This window comes from Labeo rohita, unplaced genomic scaffold (genome assembly GCF_022985175.1).
Source record: "Labeo rohita strain BAU-BD-2019 unplaced genomic scaffold, IGBB_LRoh.1.0 scaffold_70, whole genome shotgun sequence".
Lineage (NCBI taxonomy): Eukaryota > Metazoa > Chordata > Actinopteri > Cypriniformes > Cyprinidae > Labeo > Labeo rohita.
This window is the reverse complement of record NW_026129634.1, coordinates 20603-43305: the sequence shown is the minus strand read 5'-3', so window position 1 is coordinate 43305 and position 22703 is coordinate 20603. Positions and strand designations below refer to the sequence as shown.

At 37.0% G+C, this 22703-nt stretch overlaps 2 protein-coding genes across 2 annotated transcripts; both read right to left on the bottom strand.

The window, feature by feature from the left end:
- Positions 1-3135: 3135 nt before the first annotated feature.
- On the bottom strand, positions 3136-4956 carry LOC127161638 (GTPase IMAP family member 9-like). Its single transcript, XM_051104365.1, has 3 exons — positions 4953-4956; positions 3589-4496; positions 3136-3495 (listed from the first exon to the last, which is right to left on the bottom strand). Exons 1-3 carry the CDS (start codon positions 4954-4956, stop codon positions 3136-3138), a joined length of 1272 nt encoding a protein of 423 aa, XP_050960322.1.
- Positions 4957-12745: 7789 nt separating this feature from the next.
- Positions 12746-16999, bottom strand: LOC127161637 (GTPase IMAP family member 8-like). Its single transcript, XM_051104364.1, has 4 exons — positions 16939-16999; positions 16224-16796; positions 15205-15882; positions 12746-13371 (listed from the first exon to the last, which is right to left on the bottom strand). Exons 1-4 carry the CDS (start codon positions 16997-16999, stop codon positions 12746-12748), a joined length of 1938 nt encoding a protein of 645 aa, XP_050960321.1.
- Between the last annotated feature and the right edge of the window lie 5704 nt (positions 17000-22703).

Below are 22703 nucleotides of genomic sequence, written 5' to 3'. Positions count from 1 at the left end.
TCTTTTTAAGTGCAAACAATAAGTGCAGCCATAATCAAAGTAGGCTACTCTCTCAAAATATCAATACAGTGAAAATATAGAGACCATTTTTTTCAAGCATGATACAGAGCCATAGACAACCCATTATAGCCTACATACTAATAACAGCCTCGATATGTAGCCTAATTTGAGCGCATCAGGGAGTGGCTTTCAAAACGTGGGTTTTTAAAATCGGTTTTGAATGTGCATGCGCATTTTACTTTGCACGAACTCTCGGCGGTGCTGAGCGTGCATTCTACAACACAACACATTCATTTTGTCAGACGCTCTGCAACCTCCTTTAATGTTTCTAATGGGCCAATGAGGGCATTTTCTTTTATTTGCACTTAAGTAGATTTAAAATAATAATAATAATAATAATAATAATAATAACAACAACAACAACAAATCGCGCCTGGCCAAAACGTTTGTCTTTTTTATCTCCTACTTTGATCCCAATAAAAAGATTTAAAGATATCAGACCAACCTTCGCTGAAAGCATGCAGACGCGCTTCTGGAAGAGCTTTTGTGTCTTTGCGTAATTCAGCCAGAGGGTGGCGCTATAATGTGAAATAATAACAGGCTGTAAATACACAGAATGTTATCTTGTTCTCTGTGTTAACTTTATTGTGATTTGTCTACAAACAAACAAATAAATAAAGCGCAGAATTTAAAAAAGTACTTTTTTGTATGTTCAATAGTAATTATCAGCACACAAAAAGAAAGCAAACAGGCTTCAGGGTTGGACCGAAGTCAAACAAAATAACAAAAAATAAAAATAAAAATAACGAAATAAAAATAAATAAATAATGACAGAGTATTTACAAACGGTACTACACAGAGTTATTGCTGTTTCTCATCACCAATCACAACAATTTCAACCAACAGTACCATCAACAACATCCTACATCCAGATGCGCACAGTTCCACTTCGGCCAACCACGTGCTCGTTCAATTAAGGTGCGATAACCTATATATATATATATATATATATATTAAAAAAAAAAAAAAAAAAAAAAAAACATCTGTCTTAACATATTATAAGCTTGTCATTAGATTGCAATATAGATTTTTTTTTTTTTTTTTTTGGACATATATATCAGGTACAGTACATGTACATGTTTTTGAAGACAAAAAATCTCTCAACTAATGCTGTAAAATGTAGGGAACCCAGTTAGCTGGTTTAAGAAGAACATTGGTTATATATTTGTAATAATAAAAAGGAGGGTAGAGAATTAAGAAATTTACAAATTGGATTGCCAATAATAGTGTGAAAACAGAAAAAAAAAAAAAAAAAATAGAGAATTTAGAAAATGTATTTTATCGCTTAGCTCCTTTACTGAACACTATTTACAGGCGCGCTTTGCTGGATCATTGTTTTGACGCGTAGTTTCTTGAACTTATCGAAAACAAAATGCAATGTCTATACCTTTGAAAATAAAGTTTTTGGATATTCCAATCCATTTATTGTCCATTTCTTTGATCAAACACCAAAAAGCAAAATTAAAGAACAATTCGTCCAATTCCATCACAGTCAAATAGTTTGACCTTCTTCGGCGCACATCTCTGAGTTAATTTGAGAGCATAAATACACTATACACCCTCCAGTGGCTTGAAAGAAAATTACAACCAAAAAATGGCTCCTACACCCCAGCCCCTAATTGTTTATGACTGGGAGAAAAATAAACAATTCAATTAACCTTATTTACATAAGGAGCCATGAGTTACAACAACAAATACATGATTCACACCCATTTTTTGCAATTAAAATAACATAGATAAACAATTCTATTGTATGCATTCATGAAATCGTCATTCATGTCTTACGTTTCTATTAAAAGACAGATTTTTGTTACTGGTCTTGTTATAACACTTATTTTAGTTTGGATTTTTGCAGACCTAACTAAACCCTTTTGATCTGGGAATGTTTCCAGCATCTTTCCAAGCATCCAAGAATTGCGAGGGGCCACAGTGTCTGCAATGAGAACAATGTCACCGGGTTAAAAATTCTTCGGTCCATTTTTGCCTTTCTTGGAGTAGAGACAAGTACTCTTTTATTCTACGGTAAAAAACAAGCTAAAACCAGTATATGTGTCCAAAAATAGTGTAAAACCATGAAACACTCTTGTAAAATGATCACTGTCCCACAGCACTTTTTCCCTGTAAACAGATTTGTGGTTGCTGTAGTAACTGTTGCAACTTTCAGATACATTTAACTGACAGATAAACCATAGTATAAAACTTTATCTGAATGTGCATTTCCATTTCAGACCCGTAATATATTCTTTCTCCATCCATGCAATAAAAACACATCATTGAATGAGCACAATGCAAATGGATTTGTTAATTAACATTCAGTTTTCAGTTTTGGGTGAACTATCCCTTTGAGGTCAAAGGTGCAAGTTAACTAATTAGGTGGAGTCATTGGTAACATGAACAGTGCATTAACATGAGATACTGAGGAAAACTTAGGCAACACAATTGTTTCAGTGGGGTGTTTAAACAGTACATTTTTTTTTTTTTTGTGGTCTCCTTTTCTCGTGATAAGATCAACCCTTAAGTTAATGTCAATTTGCCAAAGTAAACGTCCGTTAAACCCAGAGAAGCCTAATTTGTGTATGTTGTTTTTTATTACAGATGAGTTATTTCTCAAAATCATCTACAAAACAGTAGAGAGATTATCCTACTGATCCTACAGATTAACATTTACTACTAGGCTTTAAAGGTTTAACTAGTTTAAATGGACAGGATTTCAAGATGACTAGCTGAAGACAATATTGTAGCTATACCCATTAAAAAGTAATCATGAAAAATCAATTTCATGATAGCACTACAACAACACATGATGAATTTGGATTGACGTTGTATTGATTCAAAACTAAAAAGTGCACCTTTAACACAGTATATTAAAAAATATATGGCAGTTATCTTAAAATAGATCTTAAACATACCTTAAATTACACATACTTAAAATTGTTTTAAAATAAGACATTAAATATACACTATAGAACAATGTAAAAATACAGAAAGTGCATTTTATATAGACAGACAGACAGATAGACAGATAGATAGATAGAAAGATAGATATGTGTGTGTGTGTGTTTTATTTTCATTTTTCTATTGTTCTCTTCTTAAATTCATCTTCTCTCTCTCTTTATCATGTTTCTGTTTTTCTTCTGCCATCTTCATGTTCATTCTCTCCATCTCTTGTTTGAGTGTCTCATTATATTCATCCCACATTGCCTGTTCTTTCTTTCTCCATTTCTCTTCCTCTTCTTTTCTTTGTCTTGCTTCTTGTTTCTGTCTCTCCCAATCTTCTCGTTCTCTTTGCATTACTGTTTCTCTTCTCTTCCTCTCTTGATCATGAGCCTGTCTTTCCACATCCATCGTCATCTTCATTTGCTTTTTCTCTATTTCATGCTTGGATTGAAGATCTTCTTTCTCTCTTTCCATTTTCTCTCTCTCTTGGGTAAGTTTCTGATTATATTCATCCCACATTGCCTGTTCTTTTTTTCTTCTTCTCTCCTCTTCTTCCCTTCTTTGACTTTCCTGTTGTTTCTGTTTCACCTATCCCTCTCGTTCTCTCTTCATCTCTTCTTGTTCTTTCTTCATCTCCTCTCGTTCTTTATTAATTTCCTCTCGCAGCTTTCTCTCTTGTTCTTTGATGTCTCTTTTATGTTGTTCTTCTCTCTCAATAAATTCTTCTTCTCTTCTCTTTCTTTCTTTGTCATGATCTTTCTCCATTTTCATCTTTATCCTTTGTTTCTCTTCTTTATGTTTCTTCATCAGTTCTTCTTTTTCTTTTTTCAGTTGCTTCACTCTCTCCATCAGTATGTTCTTTTGTTTTTCTTGTAATTCTCTTTCCATCTCTTTGAACATCTTACATGAGTAGTAACTCCCTCCGTTTGCTTTCACCATGTTGTCTATCTTCTGCAGTAGATCAGTCACCTGTGTTTGGTCTCCAGTCTCTTTATTATTGAACACATGGAATCTGTTTCCACACTCATCAATGAGGTTTTTAAGGGCAGATGCAGGTTCTCCCAGAAACTCTTCAATAGTTTTGTTCTGCAGAAAGTCTCCTCTAGTGAAGAGCACTATGGTGTACTTTAACGAGTTTTCACCAAACGTCTCTTGAATGATCTTCACTGCTCTTTGCTCTTCTTGAGTGAATCGTCCCAGTGGAATCAGTAAGAGAAACACATGTGGTCCAGGCAGGAACATGTGGATGCAGTTGCTGATTTCTCTCTGTATTTCTTCATTACTGAGTTCAGTATCAAACAGTCCTGGAGTGTCAATCACGGTAACATGTCTACCATTGATTTCAGCTGTCTCTTTCTGACACACTTTAGTAACAGACTTTTGAGAAATGTCTGAAATAAACGTGTTTCTTCCTAAGATGGTGTTTCCAGATGCACTTTTCCCAATTCCAGTTTTTCCCAGCAGCACAATCCTCAGATCATCTTCTCTTTCTTTTGAGTCTAAGGTTAGATTAAAAACAATATAGAAACAATAAAAAACCTTAAAAACAATATATTAAATTTCAAGTGAAGACTGTCAATTATCCAGGTAAACAGAGAATACTGGGCCTCATTTATCAGTCTAACGTAGAAACACATGCAAATCCAAGCGCACCAATCAAAGTACGACAGAGTTTACATGTGATTCATGAACATTCAAATGTCGCCAATCTCTTTGTATGAATGATCGTATGTTGATAAATGTGGCGGCTGAAAGTAATTGCCCCCGATATATCAGGATATATCGTTATCAGAATATGTTAAAATAGATTTGACTTCGTCGTCTCTGAGAGAATATGCGCCGTTAATGCAGCATTAAAAAGATCCGTAAGTGTTTTTACTTTCACTTTCTGTAGAGTGAATGAGAATAAGATGTTCACGGCATTGTGCAAGGTTTGCACGTTGCTTGTGTGATACCCATTGGCCCGCCTGCATGGTTTAAAACAGAAATATTTTTAATAATGCGATGTAAACACCTCTGACTGTGCTTTCGGTAGCTCAGATGGTAGAGTGGAGGACTGTAGGAGGAGCGTCGGCAATCCGTTTTTTGGGGCAGCCGTGGCCTAATGGTTAGGGTGTCAGGCTTGTAACCTAAAGGTTGCGGGTTCAAGTCCCAGGTCTGGCAGGGATTGAAGGTGGTGGGAGTGAATAACCAGTGCCCTCTCCACCCTCAATACCACGACTGAGGTGAGTCCCTTGAGCAAGGCACTGATCCCCCAACTGCTCCCCAGGTGCCACAGCAATAGCAATATGGCTGCCCACTGCTCCGGGTGGGTGGGTGTGTGTTTGTTCACTTCTCACTACTGTGTGTGTGCACTTGGATGGGTTAAATGCAGAGCACAAATTCCAACTATGGGTTGCCACACGTCACATCCTTTCCTTTCCTGACTTGCGGTTTGCCTGACTTGGCGTTGGCCGCTATGCCACTGACAGCAGGCAACCTGTTTACACGACTTTTAGTTTTCTCCGGCTGCTGTTTACTAGTGATGGGTCATTCTTGAACGTTTCGTTCATTTTGAATGAATCTTTAATGTGACTCGGGACGAACGAGTCGTCTCAGGGAGTGATTCGTTCAGTTGCGCATATGCAACATCCTATTAGGTTCTGTACTAAAATTAGTTCACCTGTTTTGAGTTTTCGGGTTTTTGAGTCATTCGTTCATCTTATGGGGCTGTCACGTGATGAACAAACATCTCGAACCCGAAGACTCAAGAAATTAACTAATCAATTCTCTTTCCAGCTCAGACTGCATAGGTTAAGCTTATGGGGCTGTCACGTGATGAACGAACGACTCAAACCCAAAGATTCGAGAAATTAGGTGTGTTCGACTTCATCTACGGCTACAGACGGCGATCAACGAGAGTAGCTGAGAGCAGTCGGGGGGCGGAGTTGAAAACGGAGGCGTCAAGTCGGACACTTTTTACTCTCGTTAGTGAAGCTCTCACAGTGTTTGCATGCTCTATCACAGAAGAAGTGAATTAAATTTTTTTTAAACTTTTCAAAAGCGTTTTCATGAGCAACAGAAACACGTTTCATATACTGCTTAATACAGCGCCATCTGAACAAGAATAATGATCAACATAAACATATACTATTTAAATACTAATAAAGTGGGGTTATATCTGCTTTTATCAGTGTTTTATGATAGATCTGACTCAATATAACATTGCGACTACAGTAAAAACACTTTTATTGTTCTAAAAACACAGATTTGTCAGCATTATCGGACTTGAGGATGTTAGAATAAACCCAAAACACAGGTGATCAATGTCATGTGGTGAATCTGGCCAATTGTGAAACAGCCATGTGGTCATCAGAGCTCCTGCAGCCGCTCTGAAGAAACTGCACCGACTGAGTCAGTCGGCTGCTCTCGAATCACTATCGCGGTACTTTGATGCCACACGTGACAGTCACAAGGCGTCTGCGCCGCCTCAAGACGGACAAAATTTCTAAAAGGCATGCACTGCTTCAAGTCAGAATTTGATCGAGCTGCGCAGCGCCGCGTTAAGTCGAACACACCTATTAACTAATCAATTCTCTTTCCGGCTCAAACTGCATTGGTTAAGCTTAAGGGGCTGTCACGTTATGAACGAATGACTCGAACCCGAAGACTCAAGAAATGAACTAATCAATTATTTTTTTGGCTCAGACTGCATAGGTTAAGCTTATGGGGCTGTCACGTGATGAACAAACAACTCAAACCCGAAAACTTGTCAGAGAAGAGGCGAGATGAGCTAATCATAGACTAAAGACCCAGGTAAACAATGAATTAATCTTTTCTGTTTCTTATAGCATTATAGTTTTGTCTTGTTTGTAGTGTGATCAATGGTTGTGTAAGCAGTCGATGTGTTAGGGAGGCAACATGTAACATTTAAATTATATTTTGCTAAAATGAACGAAATGACTCGAAAAAAGATTTGTTCATTTTGCTGAACGAGACTCAATTCTGAGTCGGTAAAATGATCCGAACTTCCCATCACTACTGTTTACACGACGCGCGTTTCCTGTTACTGACATGACAAGAGCCTCGTTGCTCAGTTTCTGATTGGCTGTCTGTTGCCAAGTGTCCAGCAGCAACAAGCAAACACCGCAATACGATTTTAAATGCAAAAAGCTAAACTGAATGCGATTTCAACGGAGGGGTACCATTCCGATCTGATTTGTACCACTTCAGATTATATTTGACCCACTCCAACCCCTCAAAACGTATTGATTTTAACCATTCCATGCAGACAATCACAGGTGTATTTAAACTTCAACTGATAAATTCCAACGTGCTTTTGCGCCTTGTGTGGCGCTGAGCCAAATAGACATGCTCAGTGCTTTTAGCCTATATCACAACGATTCAGTGCTTTCAACCACATGAAAATAATGCTTCAGACATTTAAATTAATTACTAACAAAAAAATAAATAAATAAATAATACATTTGTTAAATACACACTGATGTTTGTGAGTTTGTTAATGTACTGGTGTGTAAAGAAAGCGGCAATATTCCTTTCAGTTACAATCTGACGACGTATTTTATGATCTATTATTTATTATCTATTATCGTATATTTAATATTTTTATTATTTATTATCTGATCATTACCTTGTGACTGAAACCTTCACTGTTAAAAATGATTTGGGCTTTTAGTCAGAGGGACTATTGTTGTCAAGTTGAGAGAACGCATTGCCCATTACAACACACCAAGAAGAGTTACAACAACTGCAACTTTAAAAAAGCGCGGAAACTCATTAAAAACTCATAATAATCCGTTCAGTTCACTTCAGAAAATAGGTCGTGGACATTTCAACCAACACGCACGCGCCCGCAGTGACGTCACGGGCCATGATCAACTCTGGAAAATCCGAGCTGACCGCCATCTTTTTTTCCTCGGAGCCGAGCCGTTCAAGTAAGTACATTTAAAATTGTTTTAACTTAGTTCATCTGTTGGTAATGTGCATTCGTCGTCTAATGTCTCTCCTTCTCAAGTGATCCGTAAACATAACCTGTGATGAATATTTCATGTTCGTTCGTTTTTTGGAAATACGTTAGCATGTTAGCGCCGGAGTGTCACACTCACAGCAAGTATTTAATGTAGGGTTGAGCCTCATATTCGACATTAACAAGTATTCGGCACCGATAATATACAAATATACAAGTGAAACGGTGCGAGACCTGTCCTTATTATTATGGAAAAATGTGTGAACAGTGGGAACATTATACCCGGGTCAACCCGCCAATTTACATGACGTCGCGACTCATACAAGAAGCTTTGTTCGCACTCAATCAACCTGGCACAACATTAACAGACAGCGAGATAGCAAAAAACACTGACCATCGCCATAGTGTATGGACTATATTTTTTATGTTGAGTTAGATGAGGTATAAAACTAGTGATAGGTGATTGTTTTCATGTGTAGTGATATGTGTGCCGTTACACTCTGTATCCATGGCAACGCGCAGCAGTGGGGGTGGGGTGAACGGTCCCGCAGACTGCCACTTGGAGATCAGACGTGGGTTTTTTGCAAGGGGGAAAGTCAAGTATGAAGAGTTACAACAACTTCAACTTGAAAAAAGCGCGGAAACTCATTAAAAACTCATAATCCGTTCAGTTCACTTCAGAAAATAGTTCAAGGTGGACATTTCAACCAACACGCACGCGCCCGCAGTGACGTCACGCGCAATTTTCAACTCTTGAAAATCCGAGCTGACCGTCATCTTTTTTCCTCGGCGCCGAGCCGTCCAAGTAAGTACATTTAAAATTGTTTTTAACTTAGTTCATCTGTTGGTAATGTGCATGCGTCGTCTAATGTCTCTCCGTCTCAAATGATCCGTAAACATAACCTGTGATGAATATTTCATGTTCGTTCGTTTTTTGGAAATACGTTAGCATGTTAGCGCCGGAGTGTCACACTCACAGCAAGTATTTAATGTAGGGTTGAGCCTCATATTCGACATTAACAAGTATTCGGCACCGATAATATACAAATATACAAGTGAAACGGTGCGAGACCTGTCCTTATTATTATGGAAAAATATGTGAACAGTGGGAACATTATACCCGGGTCAACCCGCCAATTTACATGACGTCGCGACTCATACAAGAAGCTTTGCTCGCACTCAATCAACCTGGCACAACATTAATAGACAGCGAGATAGCAAAAAAAACACTGACCACCGCCGTAGTGTATGGACTATATTTTTTTATGGTATAAACACGTAGTGATAGGTGATTGTTTTCATGTGTAGTGATATGTGTGCCGTTACACTCTGTATCCATGGCAACGCGCAGCAGTGGGGGTGGGGTGAACGGTCCCGCAGACTGAAATTGTAAAACGACTTCACTGGTCTCCGTTGAAATCTACGACGTCACTCTGTCCATTTCTTTTACTGTCTATGTTTTTTTTTTGGGCCAATAGAAAAGGAGCTCTATGCCGAAATGAGAGTCAGATGGCCTGCCCTTTTTACTGAAAGACAGGTAAAATGTGTACATTTTTTCTTAGTCATAGCAAAGTAGTAATGTTGTATTGTGTATATTGCAGGGCTCTATGCTAACATTCCTCCCGTTGAACATGTGCTCCTAAAGTGAAATATTTAGGAGCCAAATTAAAAATTGTTTAAGTAACATTTATGTAACGCTTAAATAATGTTGAGGGTCAAACGTGACCCATTTTTACATTTGATAACAGTAAAAACACCCTCAACAATTCAACTTATGACTAATTTGATGACTTCTGATGTGGCCGAGAATATAAAAACATGGAAATATTTAATCTTTTTTAATCAAGAGATGCAAGCAATAACTTGCTCTGTTATGACTAACAGAATATTTGACACATTAGACATAAATTGATATTTCCTGTAGGCCACTCCTATATGTTATGATATGAAATAATGCTTGAACTGATATGAATTACATATTTTTATTTAACTACTTAAATCATAGTAGTACATACTGATTTGTTAAACTTACAGCCTTGTTACTTAGCATGTATGAATTATCATGACAACAAAGCACTGACATATCAGTCTGATGTAAACATTAATAAAACTCAATAACCTGTCACACAAGCCAATCTGAGGACACAGATCGTTGAGGTTGAAGTTAATATTAATGAAATATGCACCTTGAGACAGGTCTCCGCTGTACGTCACATGTCTGACAACATGTCAGTTGTAGTGCTAAAATGTGAACATTTAGGTGACTTTTAACTTGAACTAAAACTGTAATGTTACTTCTCCACATAGATCGCCAAGGAATTCACCAGGCTCACTTCAATGGACATCAATAAATTCTATGAGGGTCTGGACAGCCATCTGCATAAACTTCTTCAGTTATTCCGGTTGAAGCGCTTCGAGGAAGTTCAAGACATGACATCCTTAATGGAGAGTCTCGACAAGGATGTAAGTGCATATTTGTTGTAGTTGTGGTCCACATTAATTGTGCAACCCCACTGAGGAGAGGGACCAGGATGTAGATTATGACAGACAGTAAACCTCTAATTAATGTACTTGGATAGGCATTTGATAATCAGAAAATCAGAGTTCTGATATCAGCTGAATTCACGTATTGTGTTTTTGCAGGCATCAAACCAAAGGAAGAGAGCAGCAGCTTTGCAGGGACTGCCATGGTACATGAAGGAAAATCCTTCTACATTAATGAAGAGATGTGAGGTAAGCAGCAAAATGTTTATTATGTTTATTGATACAAAAACTAGTTCACAATGGGCATGGTTACACATCATTTCAGGCATCCTCTGTGTGGATACACTATATAGCCAAACATGTCTAAAGCACAGGCAATTTTTTTTTTGTTTGTTTTTGCATGAAGCCAACAGATCCTGGGGAGGACTTCATCAAAGGAATGGTGATTGGAATCCTTTTGGTTGTTGAAGATGTGAAAGAGCCCCTTCCAGTTTCCTACAACGATGTTGCCATTGTCATTGAGGAAAAGATTGTCATGCGTCATCTTGGTGATGTACCCAATGCTTTTGTGAACCTGATGGGCCTGCTGTACATGCTGAACCTTGACTATCCAAAAGAGATGAAATATACTTTTGAGGTGATTCAGCGCCTGTTCATGGGAATCGGGTCTGAGATGTGCACTTCCAGGGTTCACTCTCTAAAGAATAAACTGCTCAGTTAGAGGGATAACTCAGGAGGATGTTTCTGCATTTGGCCATGAGGAAGAATTCTAATTTTCTTGCCATTTGCTAAAAAAGTTTGTCGAGACAAACTTAAAGTTTAAATTAGTTTAAGTTAGCTTAAGTTAGTTTAAAGTAGTTTATAGTTTAAAGTAGTTTAAAGTTTAAATTAGTTTGAAGTAGATAGAAAAACGAGTTTGTTAGTTTAAATTTCACACACAGGCACGCTCACTAACTCTCTCTCTTTCACACACACACACACACACGCTCACACACAGACTCACTCACACACACACACACACGCACAGACACGCTCACTAACTCTCACACACTCATGCACATACAAGAACACACACACTTTCTTTCAAACACACACACACACACACACACACACATGCTCACTAACTCACACACATGCTCACTAACTCACACAAGCAATACAAATGTAGTAAGAGGAAATAAATGTAAAGCCCTTCTGTGGGTCACAACAGTTTATGTTTTTATGTTCTAACATATGTCTGTTGCTCTCTGTGGAGGAAATGTCACTTGCAGACACTAAATTGTATTTTATGTTGTAGAGCAAACATGAACAGAGTGGAGATTTCTGTAATGTTTGAACGTGTTCATTTTCTGGCTGACATTTGAGCAAGTTTCTCAGAGATACATTTTTTTTTTTTTTTTTTTTTTTTTTTTTTATACAAATCTTTCTGCAATTTACTGCAGCAACTCTGAACATCCACAACAATTGACTCAGTTGAATTTGGAGAGTTATTGTTTTTCCCCAAAGGAAGGCTGCACTTATTTTTATGTATTATATTATTATTTGTGGAACAGTGTAATTTCAGTTAGTAAGCAGCCCCAAGCAAAAGTGTGTTAGAGAGTGTAAAGGCAAAATTTTGAACATGTCCCAAGGAAGGTCTTTTTTTGATGTCTCAATTTTAAAGCAAGGCTGGGTGAAGTTGGACTTGTTGGGGTTTTAATAAAGGTCCTTATTGAATTGGATTTCATCTCTTTCATCTCTTACTTTTTATATAATTTCATCTCTTTTCAGCTATTTTTTCATGTGTTAATATTTAAGTTTGACTGGCCAATTCTCATGTAGATTTTTTGTAGATATTAGTTTGCTTAAATTTTTGAAATCTAGCAATTTCTGTAAACTCAAGTAACTTGGCAATAGAGCATGAGAAAAAAAAAAAAAAAATGTTGCCCTAACTTGATAAAACAAGTTACACCAACATCTTTTGTAGTTCTCTCAAGTAATGTTTTCCAGTCCACATTACTTGATACAGAAAGTTGAGTCAACAAATCGCAAGTTGTATCAATTATGTATTCCATGTTTAGCCAACTTGATTCACCGTTGTAGGAACTTGATCAAATAAATTCAACCGACATCTCTTTAAGTTATCTCAAATAATATTTTAAAGTCCAACTTACTTGATACAGGAAGTTGAGTAAACAGACGGCATGTTGCATCAATTCATGTTTTGAAGTGTAATAAACTTGACACTATAAGTTGACTCAAATTAACTCAGTCAAAGCAACAAGATGACTTGACTTAGTTGAGTCAACTAATCTTTTTTTACAGTGTTGTCTCTAATGAATAGATTCTCCTCTTCATTTCTTCAAATTTCTGCAGTTTTTCCATCTTTGTCTCCATCATTGTCTCTGTGGAGAAACAAACACCACTATTTTCCTCAACAATCTGCTCCAGTTTCTCCATCAACACAGACATTTGTGTGTTTGGCCCAATGAACTGATGTCGTCCTCCAAATTTCTGAATGACAGACTGTGTTTCTTCATTTAGTTTTTCTGTCTGATGCTCTGAATTCTGCTTTATGAGGATCATGATGTGTTTGTTGATTCTTGAGCTGAATATCCTCTGGATCTCCTCTATTTCTGCTCTGTCTTCATTATTAATTGGAGCGTCAGGAAAGATGATGATGAAAACATGAACTCCAGGATGACAGAGAGACACACAGCGGTAAATCTGACGCATCACTTCCTCCTCTGAGAGCTGAGTGTTGAACAGAGCTGGAAGCTCCACCAGACTGATCAGACGTCCATGAAGCTCCACGTCTCTCCTCACACACTCTGAGCTGAGCTCTGATCTTCTCTCGCTCTGATTCAGGATCAGGTTTGATATGAATGATTTTAATCTATTGTTACTCCCACACACAACCAGATTCAGCTTCACACCCTCTGGAACTGTGGCAAAGGAATAAACAAGTTTAACAATGTGGTTTGAACTTAAGTTAAATTAATGCTGCATTTACATAACGTGGGAATTACAGCAATCTGACTACAAAAAGCATTTGTAAGTATCAATGTATCAACATGTCTCAAAGCTATGGAAAACTAAAAGTACAATAATCAAATATTCTGATCAAAAATTAGCCTTCCTAATACGAGGCCATATTCGACTCCTTAAAGTGAGTCAGTATTTTCTTTTTACCTTTGTAATGGCATTTTTCAAATTTTATTAAAAGTATGTCGTCATCATTATGTCAAATTAAAAAAATATATATGTTTATAAGCTTTTTAAAACTTCTAATTAAAACAATATAATAAGAAGTAGAATAAGACAAATAAGTTACCAATCATAGGAAATTAGTATTATTAAAAAAAAAAGATTCATTTGTACTACAAAGGTGGCATAGATGAATTCAAAAGTGGCTTGACATTTTTATACCTTTGTTAAAAAATGACCTTTGTGAGGCTCAGAGGTGGCAAAAGTGCAATTAAATTCATGTTGAGATTAATGTTTTCAACATAAAAGTTTGAATATTTTTTTTTATATAAAATAATTTAAACAATATAATATATAATAAATAAATAAATAAATTTTGAATATAGAAATATTAAACAATTTAAATAACTGAAATTATGCATTAAAGGAGAAGTCCACTTCCAGAACAAAAATTTACAGATAATGTACTCACCCCCTTGTCATCCAAGATGTTCATGTCTTTCTTTCTTCAGTCGTAAAGAAAATATGTTTTTTGAGGAAAGCATTTCAGGATTCAAGAAGAAGGGTCATATCTAGAAAAACAATTGGTTATTTTCATTAAAAAAATAAAATTTAAATACTTGTTAATCTCAAACGCTTGTCTTGTCTTTCTTTCCCTGAACCTTGTGTTTTCTGACTCAAGACAGTTAGGGTATGTCAAAAAACTCCAATCATATTTTCTCCCTCAACTTCAAAAATCATTTTAAAATCATCCTACATCGCTGCAGAAGTACTGACCCAGTATTTGCAAAATAAACATGCAAAGAAGATCAAACACCCTTAACAAAAAAGTTAAAACAGCGATATAGGACAATGTTGAAGTTGAGGGAGAACATGAGATGGGAGTTTTTCGACATACACTAACTGACATGAACCGGAACGAAAACAGAGGTCGGGAAGAGCAAGACAAGACGAGCGTTTGACATTAAAAAGTGTATAAACTGTATTATTTTTATGAAAATAACCAATCGTTTCGCTAGATAAGACCCTTCTTCCTTGGCTGGGATCGTTTACACGTTTACAACCGCATTTGGGATCATTTGAAATCGCATTTAAACTGCATTTTGGAAGTTCAAACTCGGGGCACCATATCAGTCCATTATATGGAGAAAAATCCTGAAATGTTTTCCTCAAAAAAACAATTTCTTTACGACTGAAGAAAGAAAGACATGAACATCTTGGATGACAAGGGGGTGAGTACATTATCTATAAATTTTTGTGTGCAAATGATACATTCCGTCATCTGTCATCATGTTATAAGCACAGATCCTGCTGTATTGAGTAGAATTATTATTAATACCTGCACAGAAATTCAAGTTCTGCTCTGTGTTCACTGCTAATTACCCGACTGTGAATGATGTGAGTGGCGTCACTATGTTGTCACTTAGAAGCTGCAGCCGTGGCAGGGTTGATTTATGGTGTGCCGGCAGAACAACAACATAGCGCTACGTGTTTCTTTTCTCCTAATTTTTTCTAACTGAGGGAAATTAGCAACGGAGAACTTTAAGCCCTGCACTATAGATGTACTGTACTGTAAATAACCTTATTAGCGTTTATTATAATGATTTCATTGTCTCTCACTCTCAGTTTTTTCTCTAGTTCATGTCTGACTCTCTTCTCTGGAGCTCTCAAATACATCGGAAGAGAATAGGGTTCAGTCTTCATGCTCTCTATACGATCAAACAGGTCTGAGATCTGTTCTGAGCTTCTCTGGTCCTTCAACCCCATCACACTGTGCCAACTCCCATACAGATTTACAGGCCTCTGAGATTCTGTGGATTCTACAAAATCTGACACACTTTTGTCAACAGTGAGTTTAGTAATGAAAAGCACCATGAAGTGCTCATTAGAATTAAATATTCTTTTAATCTTCTCCATTTCTGCTTTGTCTTCATTAGTAAGTGGACTGACAGGAGTAACAAGGATGAAATGATGAACTCCAGGATCACAGAGAAACAGACAGCGGTAAGTCTCCTGCATCATTTCCTCCTCTGAGAGTCGAGTGAGAGCTGGAAGCTCTAGTACACTGATCTGTCGTCCATGAATCGTTCCCTCTCTCTTCTGACACACTTTACTCATCTCTTCCTGAGGTAAAAGTTTATTCATTGGTTTACTCATTGCCCCTCTAAACATTCTAGACACTGAGCTCTTGAGGGTTGAATCATTTCCACACAGCACAAAGTTCAGCTTTGCTTTTCCAGTAGTCGTCACTGAAACAATATTTAGAGACAGTAGACTCAGATCAGCTTTAAGTATCAAATGTACACTTCCTGAAACATCAAATAAATATTAGATTGTGATATTAGATTGCGATACTTCTTATAAACTGAAGGCTAACTTGACAATGTCTTAATTCCCTATTCATAAACAGGGAATTGAGACCAAAAAAAAAAAAAAAAAAGTAGTTTTTTGAACCAAAACAAAATGCATTAGTAAAAAAAACAAAACAAAACAAACAAACAAACAAAAAAACATTACTTCAAGTCACACAGTAGTTCTCATTTTTCTCTGTCTCTACAACACTAACTATTACAGGATCAAAATCTATCACCTCCATCCTCATACATGTTGCAGATGAGATATTCATTGTGTTCTTCCTTGAGCATCTTCTCTATCCTTCTGAACATATCAGAGCGCCATCCTGGGTTTACTGTATCAAACCTAAAATGTCTTCCTCCACACTCCTTTATTAAATTATGAATGACGCTATTCCTAGAAGCGAATATTGATCCGCGAGTCTCTTCATCAGTAGTCAGCACCATAGTGTGTTTCATGGCCTCCTTACTGAAAAGGTTCAGCACAGTTTTTACTCTCTGTTTGTCCTCCTTTTTGAAGTCCTTATTCTGCAGTACGAGTGCGATCACATGAGGTCCTGGAGCAGCCAGAGAAGCACATTCTCTCACTCCCTGTATTAGGAGATGGTGTGGGAGATTTGGCTGGAGCAGATGAGGAGTTTTAATGACTGTGATGTGTCTCCCCTCCACAGCTCCACTAATTCTCTTACTGTGCTGCTTTGAATTAGATGCAGATTCACTCTGAAATGCGTCTGCACCCAGTATAGCATTTCCTACTCGGCTGTTGACTGATCCATTCTTCCCCAGCAGAACAATCCTCAGATATCTCACTAAAAAAGAGCACAGACATCTATTCTATCTACCCTGGGAGTTCTCATCAATTATCTATACAGCTGTATATATTCCACCACAGGCTGACATCAGTTTGGCTGTCTATGCTTCATGATGTGCTTAGCGTCTGCATAAACTAACATCTAGATGCTGCCTCTATCATTGCAGGGGAATTTAACAAAGCCAACCTCAGGCAGGTCATGCTGAAACATGTCTCCTGCCCAATTAGGGGGCAAAAACACTTGATCATTGTCGTTCTCAGTTTAAGAATGACTACAAAGCTCACTCACTACTGGCCTTTGGCAAATCAAACCATCGGAATATAAACAAAGGTGGTCTGAGCTGTCGACGTGACAGATCTCATCATAGTTGCTGCTGTCATGTCCTACAGTGAGAATAAAGGCTAATCCTCGAGGCACATAATCGGCTACAGGTGTCATGTAACAGAGGCCAGCGGTAGGTGCTGTGCTCACTCCCCTGATCTGAAGAGGCGCACTAACGACTGTCAGTAGTGGCTGCAGTCTTTAGCCACCTTGTTAGTGCACCTGCCTCCCATGCCGGAGACCCAAGTTCGAGTACCGCTCAGAGTGGGTGCAAGTAGGACCCAGGGGGCTTACAGAAATTAAGCATAGCATTAGTTATGGCAGGTCACGTTGGTCAAGCTCAGATCAGCTGCCTCTAAGCTGATCCACGTCTACCTATAGAAATATGACGCCTATTTCACCATTCATATTTAAGGTCCTTCAGTATTATCTGCATCTTTCGCATAGCTCAATAGCCTCCTCCATCCCCAGCTCCTACACTCGTCCAATCAAGATTCAGCCTTTTGATTCTATTTTGAATCAGGCTCATTTCTAAAATATGTACATTATTGAACATTAATCATCTCTGCAGTACATTTATGTTGGTTCTGTTACACTAGGGGGTTATTACTGCTCTCCTTGTTCTTATTCATGCTAGGGAGTTCTTGCCCAGAATAGAAGCATGCCGCCAATCCACACCGTATGCTAAATGTCAATCATATTTGACGATAGTGGTCCTGACAGAACTGAGGTGAATGAACGCACTGCTGCATACAACATGGGTCTCTCGTTGGGGAACATGAGCAATTACAAAGCGTCATTCTATGCTCTCCGACACGCAGTAAGAGCCACTAACTCAGATACTTGGAACAAATGGAGTCTTATTTTCAACTAAAAATCTCAGCGTATGTCACAGACTGAGGTCCATCTGTGCCTTCAGAAGCAGAGGTGAGAGCAGACCCATTTAATAAAAACCAATCACAGCATATATACACATACATATATATATATATATATATATATATATATATATATATTTTTACATATAGTCATGGCCAAAAATATCAACACCCTTGCAATTCTGTCAGAAAATGATGCAACACTTCTCAAAAAAATTGTTCCAGTTGCAAATGTTTTGGTATTCACATACTTACTATTTTTGTTTGCACTGCAACAACACAAAAAAAAAAGAGAGATGAAAGGTCAAACTTGATAAAATCTCAAACAGAACTCAAAAATGGACAAAAGTATTGGCACCTTGTCAAAACTGATAATGCTCCTGTAATTTGTACGTAGACACACCTGTGGCAAGTAACAGGTGTGGGCATCTATTGCATCAATATCATCAAGAGGTTTATAGCCCATGATGTCTGTAAACCTCCCTGGATGTGGACAGAAGAGCAAAATTAATGAAAAATTACAACAAAGGATTGTTCGAATGGTGGATAAAGAACCCTCATTAATTTCCAAACTAATTCAAGCTGATCTGCAGACACAGGGTACAACAGTGTCAGCTCGCACCATCTGTCACCATCTGAATGAAAAGGGACGCTATGGTAGGAGACCCAGGAGGACACCACTGCTGACACAAAGGCATAAAAAATCAAAATTGGAGTTTGCCAAAACTTATGTGACAAAACCACAATCCTTCTGGGAGAAGGACAGATGAGACAAAAGTAGAGCTTTTTGGTAAAGGACATCATGGCACTGTTTACAGGAAAAGAAATGAGGCCTTCAAAGAAAAGAACACAGTCCCTAGAGTCAAACATGGTGGAGGTTTAAAGATGTTTTGGAGTTGCTTTGCTGCTTCTGGCACTGGATGCCTTGACTGTGTGAACGGTATCATGAAATCTGATGATAATCAAATTTTGGTGTCAGAAAGCTGCGTCTCCACCAGAGATCAAGGGTCTTCCAGCAGGACAATGACCCGAAACACACTTCAGAAAGCACTCAGAAATGGTTACAAAGAAAGCGCTGGAGAGTTCTGAAATGGCCAGCAATGAGTCCAGATCTGAATCCCATAGAACACCTGTGGATCTCAAAACAACAGTTGGGAAAAGACATCCTTCAAATCTCAATGACCTGGAGCAGTTTGCAAAAGAAGAGTGGTCCAAAATTCCAGTAGATAGGTGTAAGAAACTCCTTCATGCTTACAGCAAGCGATTGAATATATACCAAATATTAAGTTAAGGGTGCCAATAATTTTGTCCAGTGCATTTTTTGGGTTCTGTGTGGAATTGTATCAGATTTGACTTTTCTTCTCTTTTTTTTTTTTTTTTTTTTGGGTGGTGTTCCAATGCAAACAAATAAATAAACACATGAGTACCAAAACATCTGCAACTGCAAAAATTTCTGACAGAATTGCAAGGGTACCGATATTTTTGGCCATGACTGCACATGTATGTGTATGTATGTATATACATAGCTGATTGTATAATTTAGGAAGATAATTATTTCTCCTGCAAAGAGTATTATTATATTTGAGGGTCTTTCTCATCAGACGGTTTGAAAAACTACTGACCTACATTGCATTCTGTTTCTCTTACATACAACGAGACATTTAAATACAAGTAACTTTGTCAATAAACCACACATACTGAGACTAATCCTTTGTTTTGTTTTGTTTTGTTTTGTTTTTGGGGGTGGCTTATACTTCAACTCTTACAACACAATATTACAAAATATATATTTTTAACACATCTTAATATTACTGCCAGTGATTTAATTTACTTACTGTTAGGATGATCATGTACTGGACAATGTTTATGTCTACCTGCAGCTGCTAGAGAAAATCAAACACACAGAGAAAGAAAAGCATATGTGAACTAAAAAACTGTCACAGGATGAATGAACGACTTGAACCCGAAGACTCGAGAGGTGAACTAATCTTTTGTTTTTATTAAACAGTACAAACATTAAAACATTAAGGCATTACAATTATACACAAATACAAAGTATAAGAAAAAAAGAAAAGAAAAGAAATATACACACAGATTTGTTGCCAGGGCAACAAAAAACAAGCTATTAAAATTACGTCTTAAGAAGACGCAAAGGATGAATACAGTTATTATAGCTTTTAAATTTGCAGAACTTTGGATAGTTTCCACATACCTATCTAAATCCACTTTTAATAAAAGAAAGAGAGGTTTAGAGCCAGTAAACTTTTATGAATGTGAAATTTTAATTAAATATTTTCCTGTATTCCAAATAGTCAAAGAATCCAAAGGAAGCAACATTAAAACAAAAAGAGGTACTTACAAAACAAGACTGGATAAAGACTAAAAAAGTCTGAGCAAATTTTTTTATGTGTGGGTGCAGGTAGGTCAATGAATCATTTCTGTTTCCTGTAAAGAACCAATAGGATATTGCGCATGCGTGGTCAACATGAAATGAATGAATTCCTCGCTGAGACAACTCGATGTTCCCGAGCCATATTAAAGATTGGTTCAAACTGAACAAATCATTCATGAACCACACATCACTAAAATTTAAACCAACTGCGTAAAGACTCAGGGGCGCCACTACGGTTTTGTGGGCCCCGTGAACAGCATAATTACTTGGGCCCCATGTTCCAGGGGGATGGGGGTGGTCCTCCTTGATAGAAATTACATTCCACTTTCCCCTCGGTAGAAATCGTGTTCCCCGCTCAGGGGCCCCCTATATCGCTAGGCTCTTGGAATCGTCCTAACTCCCCACCCCCCAATGGAACCATGTGTTGATGATACACAGATCAACGAAAACTTAAATGCTGTGATTTTCCTCATCTTCAGAACATCTACAATGTATTAAAATTACTGTTTAACTAATACAGTATGCAGTGATATATAGCCTACATTTAAAATAAGTAGGCTACTATCACAGATCAACGAAGATATAAGGAAATGAACGGCAGATTAATAGAGGAAGGCTCACGAACTATCGCATCTGCTAAATAAATATATATTTATATATTAAGTTAATTAAAATTACGGAGGCAACAATCACACTACTTACCGCGCGCTTTCCAACCGTGAACTGATTATTAGCATAACGGGACGCACATCGCACAGCGAAATAGCCAGCCAATTGGAAACCCCGTTTTCCCCCTTAATACCCAACCATCTTTAAGCGTTATTTTTTTTTAAACAGTTCATCATTAGGAAGTGGAGTCCTGCAACAGCGGAAAATATTGGGGGCAAACTAACAAACGTGGTTTTAATATTTCCTCACAGGCTAATGTTCAGAAATGATTACTTCGAGAAATGTAAAGCATTTTGGCTAGTTTATGAGAGCTGTCTGTGGAGGGAGGGGAGTGTTGTGTTCATCTCTTATGTTTATCTGAATGTGTTTCTACATCTACTTGCCCACATTGTTTTGAAATATACTTATTTTTAACTCTTAAAAACTTCATATTTTTAAAAAAAGTAATCATTTTATTTTATTGAGAAAATATGTTAGTTTGTCTTGTGTATTTTTTCATTGGTTAAGACAACATTTTTAGCTGTCATATGGTCATGTTATATGCTCCACCTACGGGGCAAGTTGTTAAATTTCACTTCCACCCTTTTGAGGTACATAAAGAGAAACATATGCACTGTAATTATGAAACGAAGCAACATATTTGTACTAGTCAAGTGTTGGATAATATATATATATATATATATATATATATATATATATATATATATATATAAAATCTATTATATATATATAATCTAAACCCCATGTGGATTTACACTGAAAAAGTCAAAAAGTGTTAGGTTAATTCAAAATTCGTTTTTTTACTGAAAATATATAAATGCAGTGGCAACCCCTGACAATGAATTTATGGTTTATCTTGATTTTAATTTTAAAAGCTTTTTAAGTTTTAAGTTTTAATATTCTAATCGTTGAACATGCAGACGCACGAGGAGGTTTGCGTAATTTGTCTTTGCATAATTCAGCCAGAAGGTGGCGCTATAATGTTGAATAACAGACTATAAATACACAGGCGCAAAAATGTAGTCTTACTTAAATGTAATCTTCTGTCTTGTCTAGTGTGTGGAGAAGCATAAAAAAATAAGAAGCATGACATCTCTACAACAAAGGTACTGAATTCAAAGTTAGCATGACATTCAGAGTCCCAGTAGTCTAAACTTTGTATTTTACTACTTGTACTTGTAATGGCCTTTCTAAAAATGCTCGGGTCAGTTTAATCAGTTCATATGTGTTAATATTTGTAAATCAACAATATAACAAAATAACAATAAGTTATGTGTACATAAACATCCTCTTCATCCTCGCCTTTTCATTTGTAAACTTGAAACATGCATTTTCTGTAAACCTGCTTTGAAATAAATATTATGAAAGCACTATACCTATATAACAATTAACTGTGGTTTTACTATAGTAAAATTGTAGTAACCATGCTTTTTTTGGTTCAAACCATAGTTTTGATGCCATGGTTCTACTATAGTTATTTTGTAGTAATGCTAGAGTAAAACTGTGGTAACCTTAAATATAGTAGCCATAGTTTCTGAAATCATTGCCAATTTTGTAATTACTATAATTTTACTACAACAAACCATAGTTTTTGTAGGAAACATATGGTTGATTTCGTTTTGTACTATGCTTTTACTACAAATA

Coding starts and splice junctions, on each gene's coding strand:
- LOC127161638 (XM_051104365.1), bottom strand. Junction 3,496..3,588: donor TGAAGAGAGAACGAGAGGGA/TAGGTGAAACAG, acceptor GAATATAATCAG/AAACTTACCCAAGAGAGAGA.
- LOC127161637 (XM_051104364.1), bottom strand. CDS start 16,999: ATGACCTGCCTGAGGTTGGCTTTGTTAAATTCCCCTGCAATGATAGAG. Junction 16,797..16,938: donor GATAGAGGCAGCATCTAGAT/GTTAGTTTATGC, acceptor GCTCTTTTTTAG/TGAGATATCTGAGGATTGTT. Junction 13,372..15,204: donor CGCTAATAAGGTTATTTACA/GTACAGTACATC, acceptor CCTTTGCCACAG/TTCCAGAGGGTGTGAAGCTG.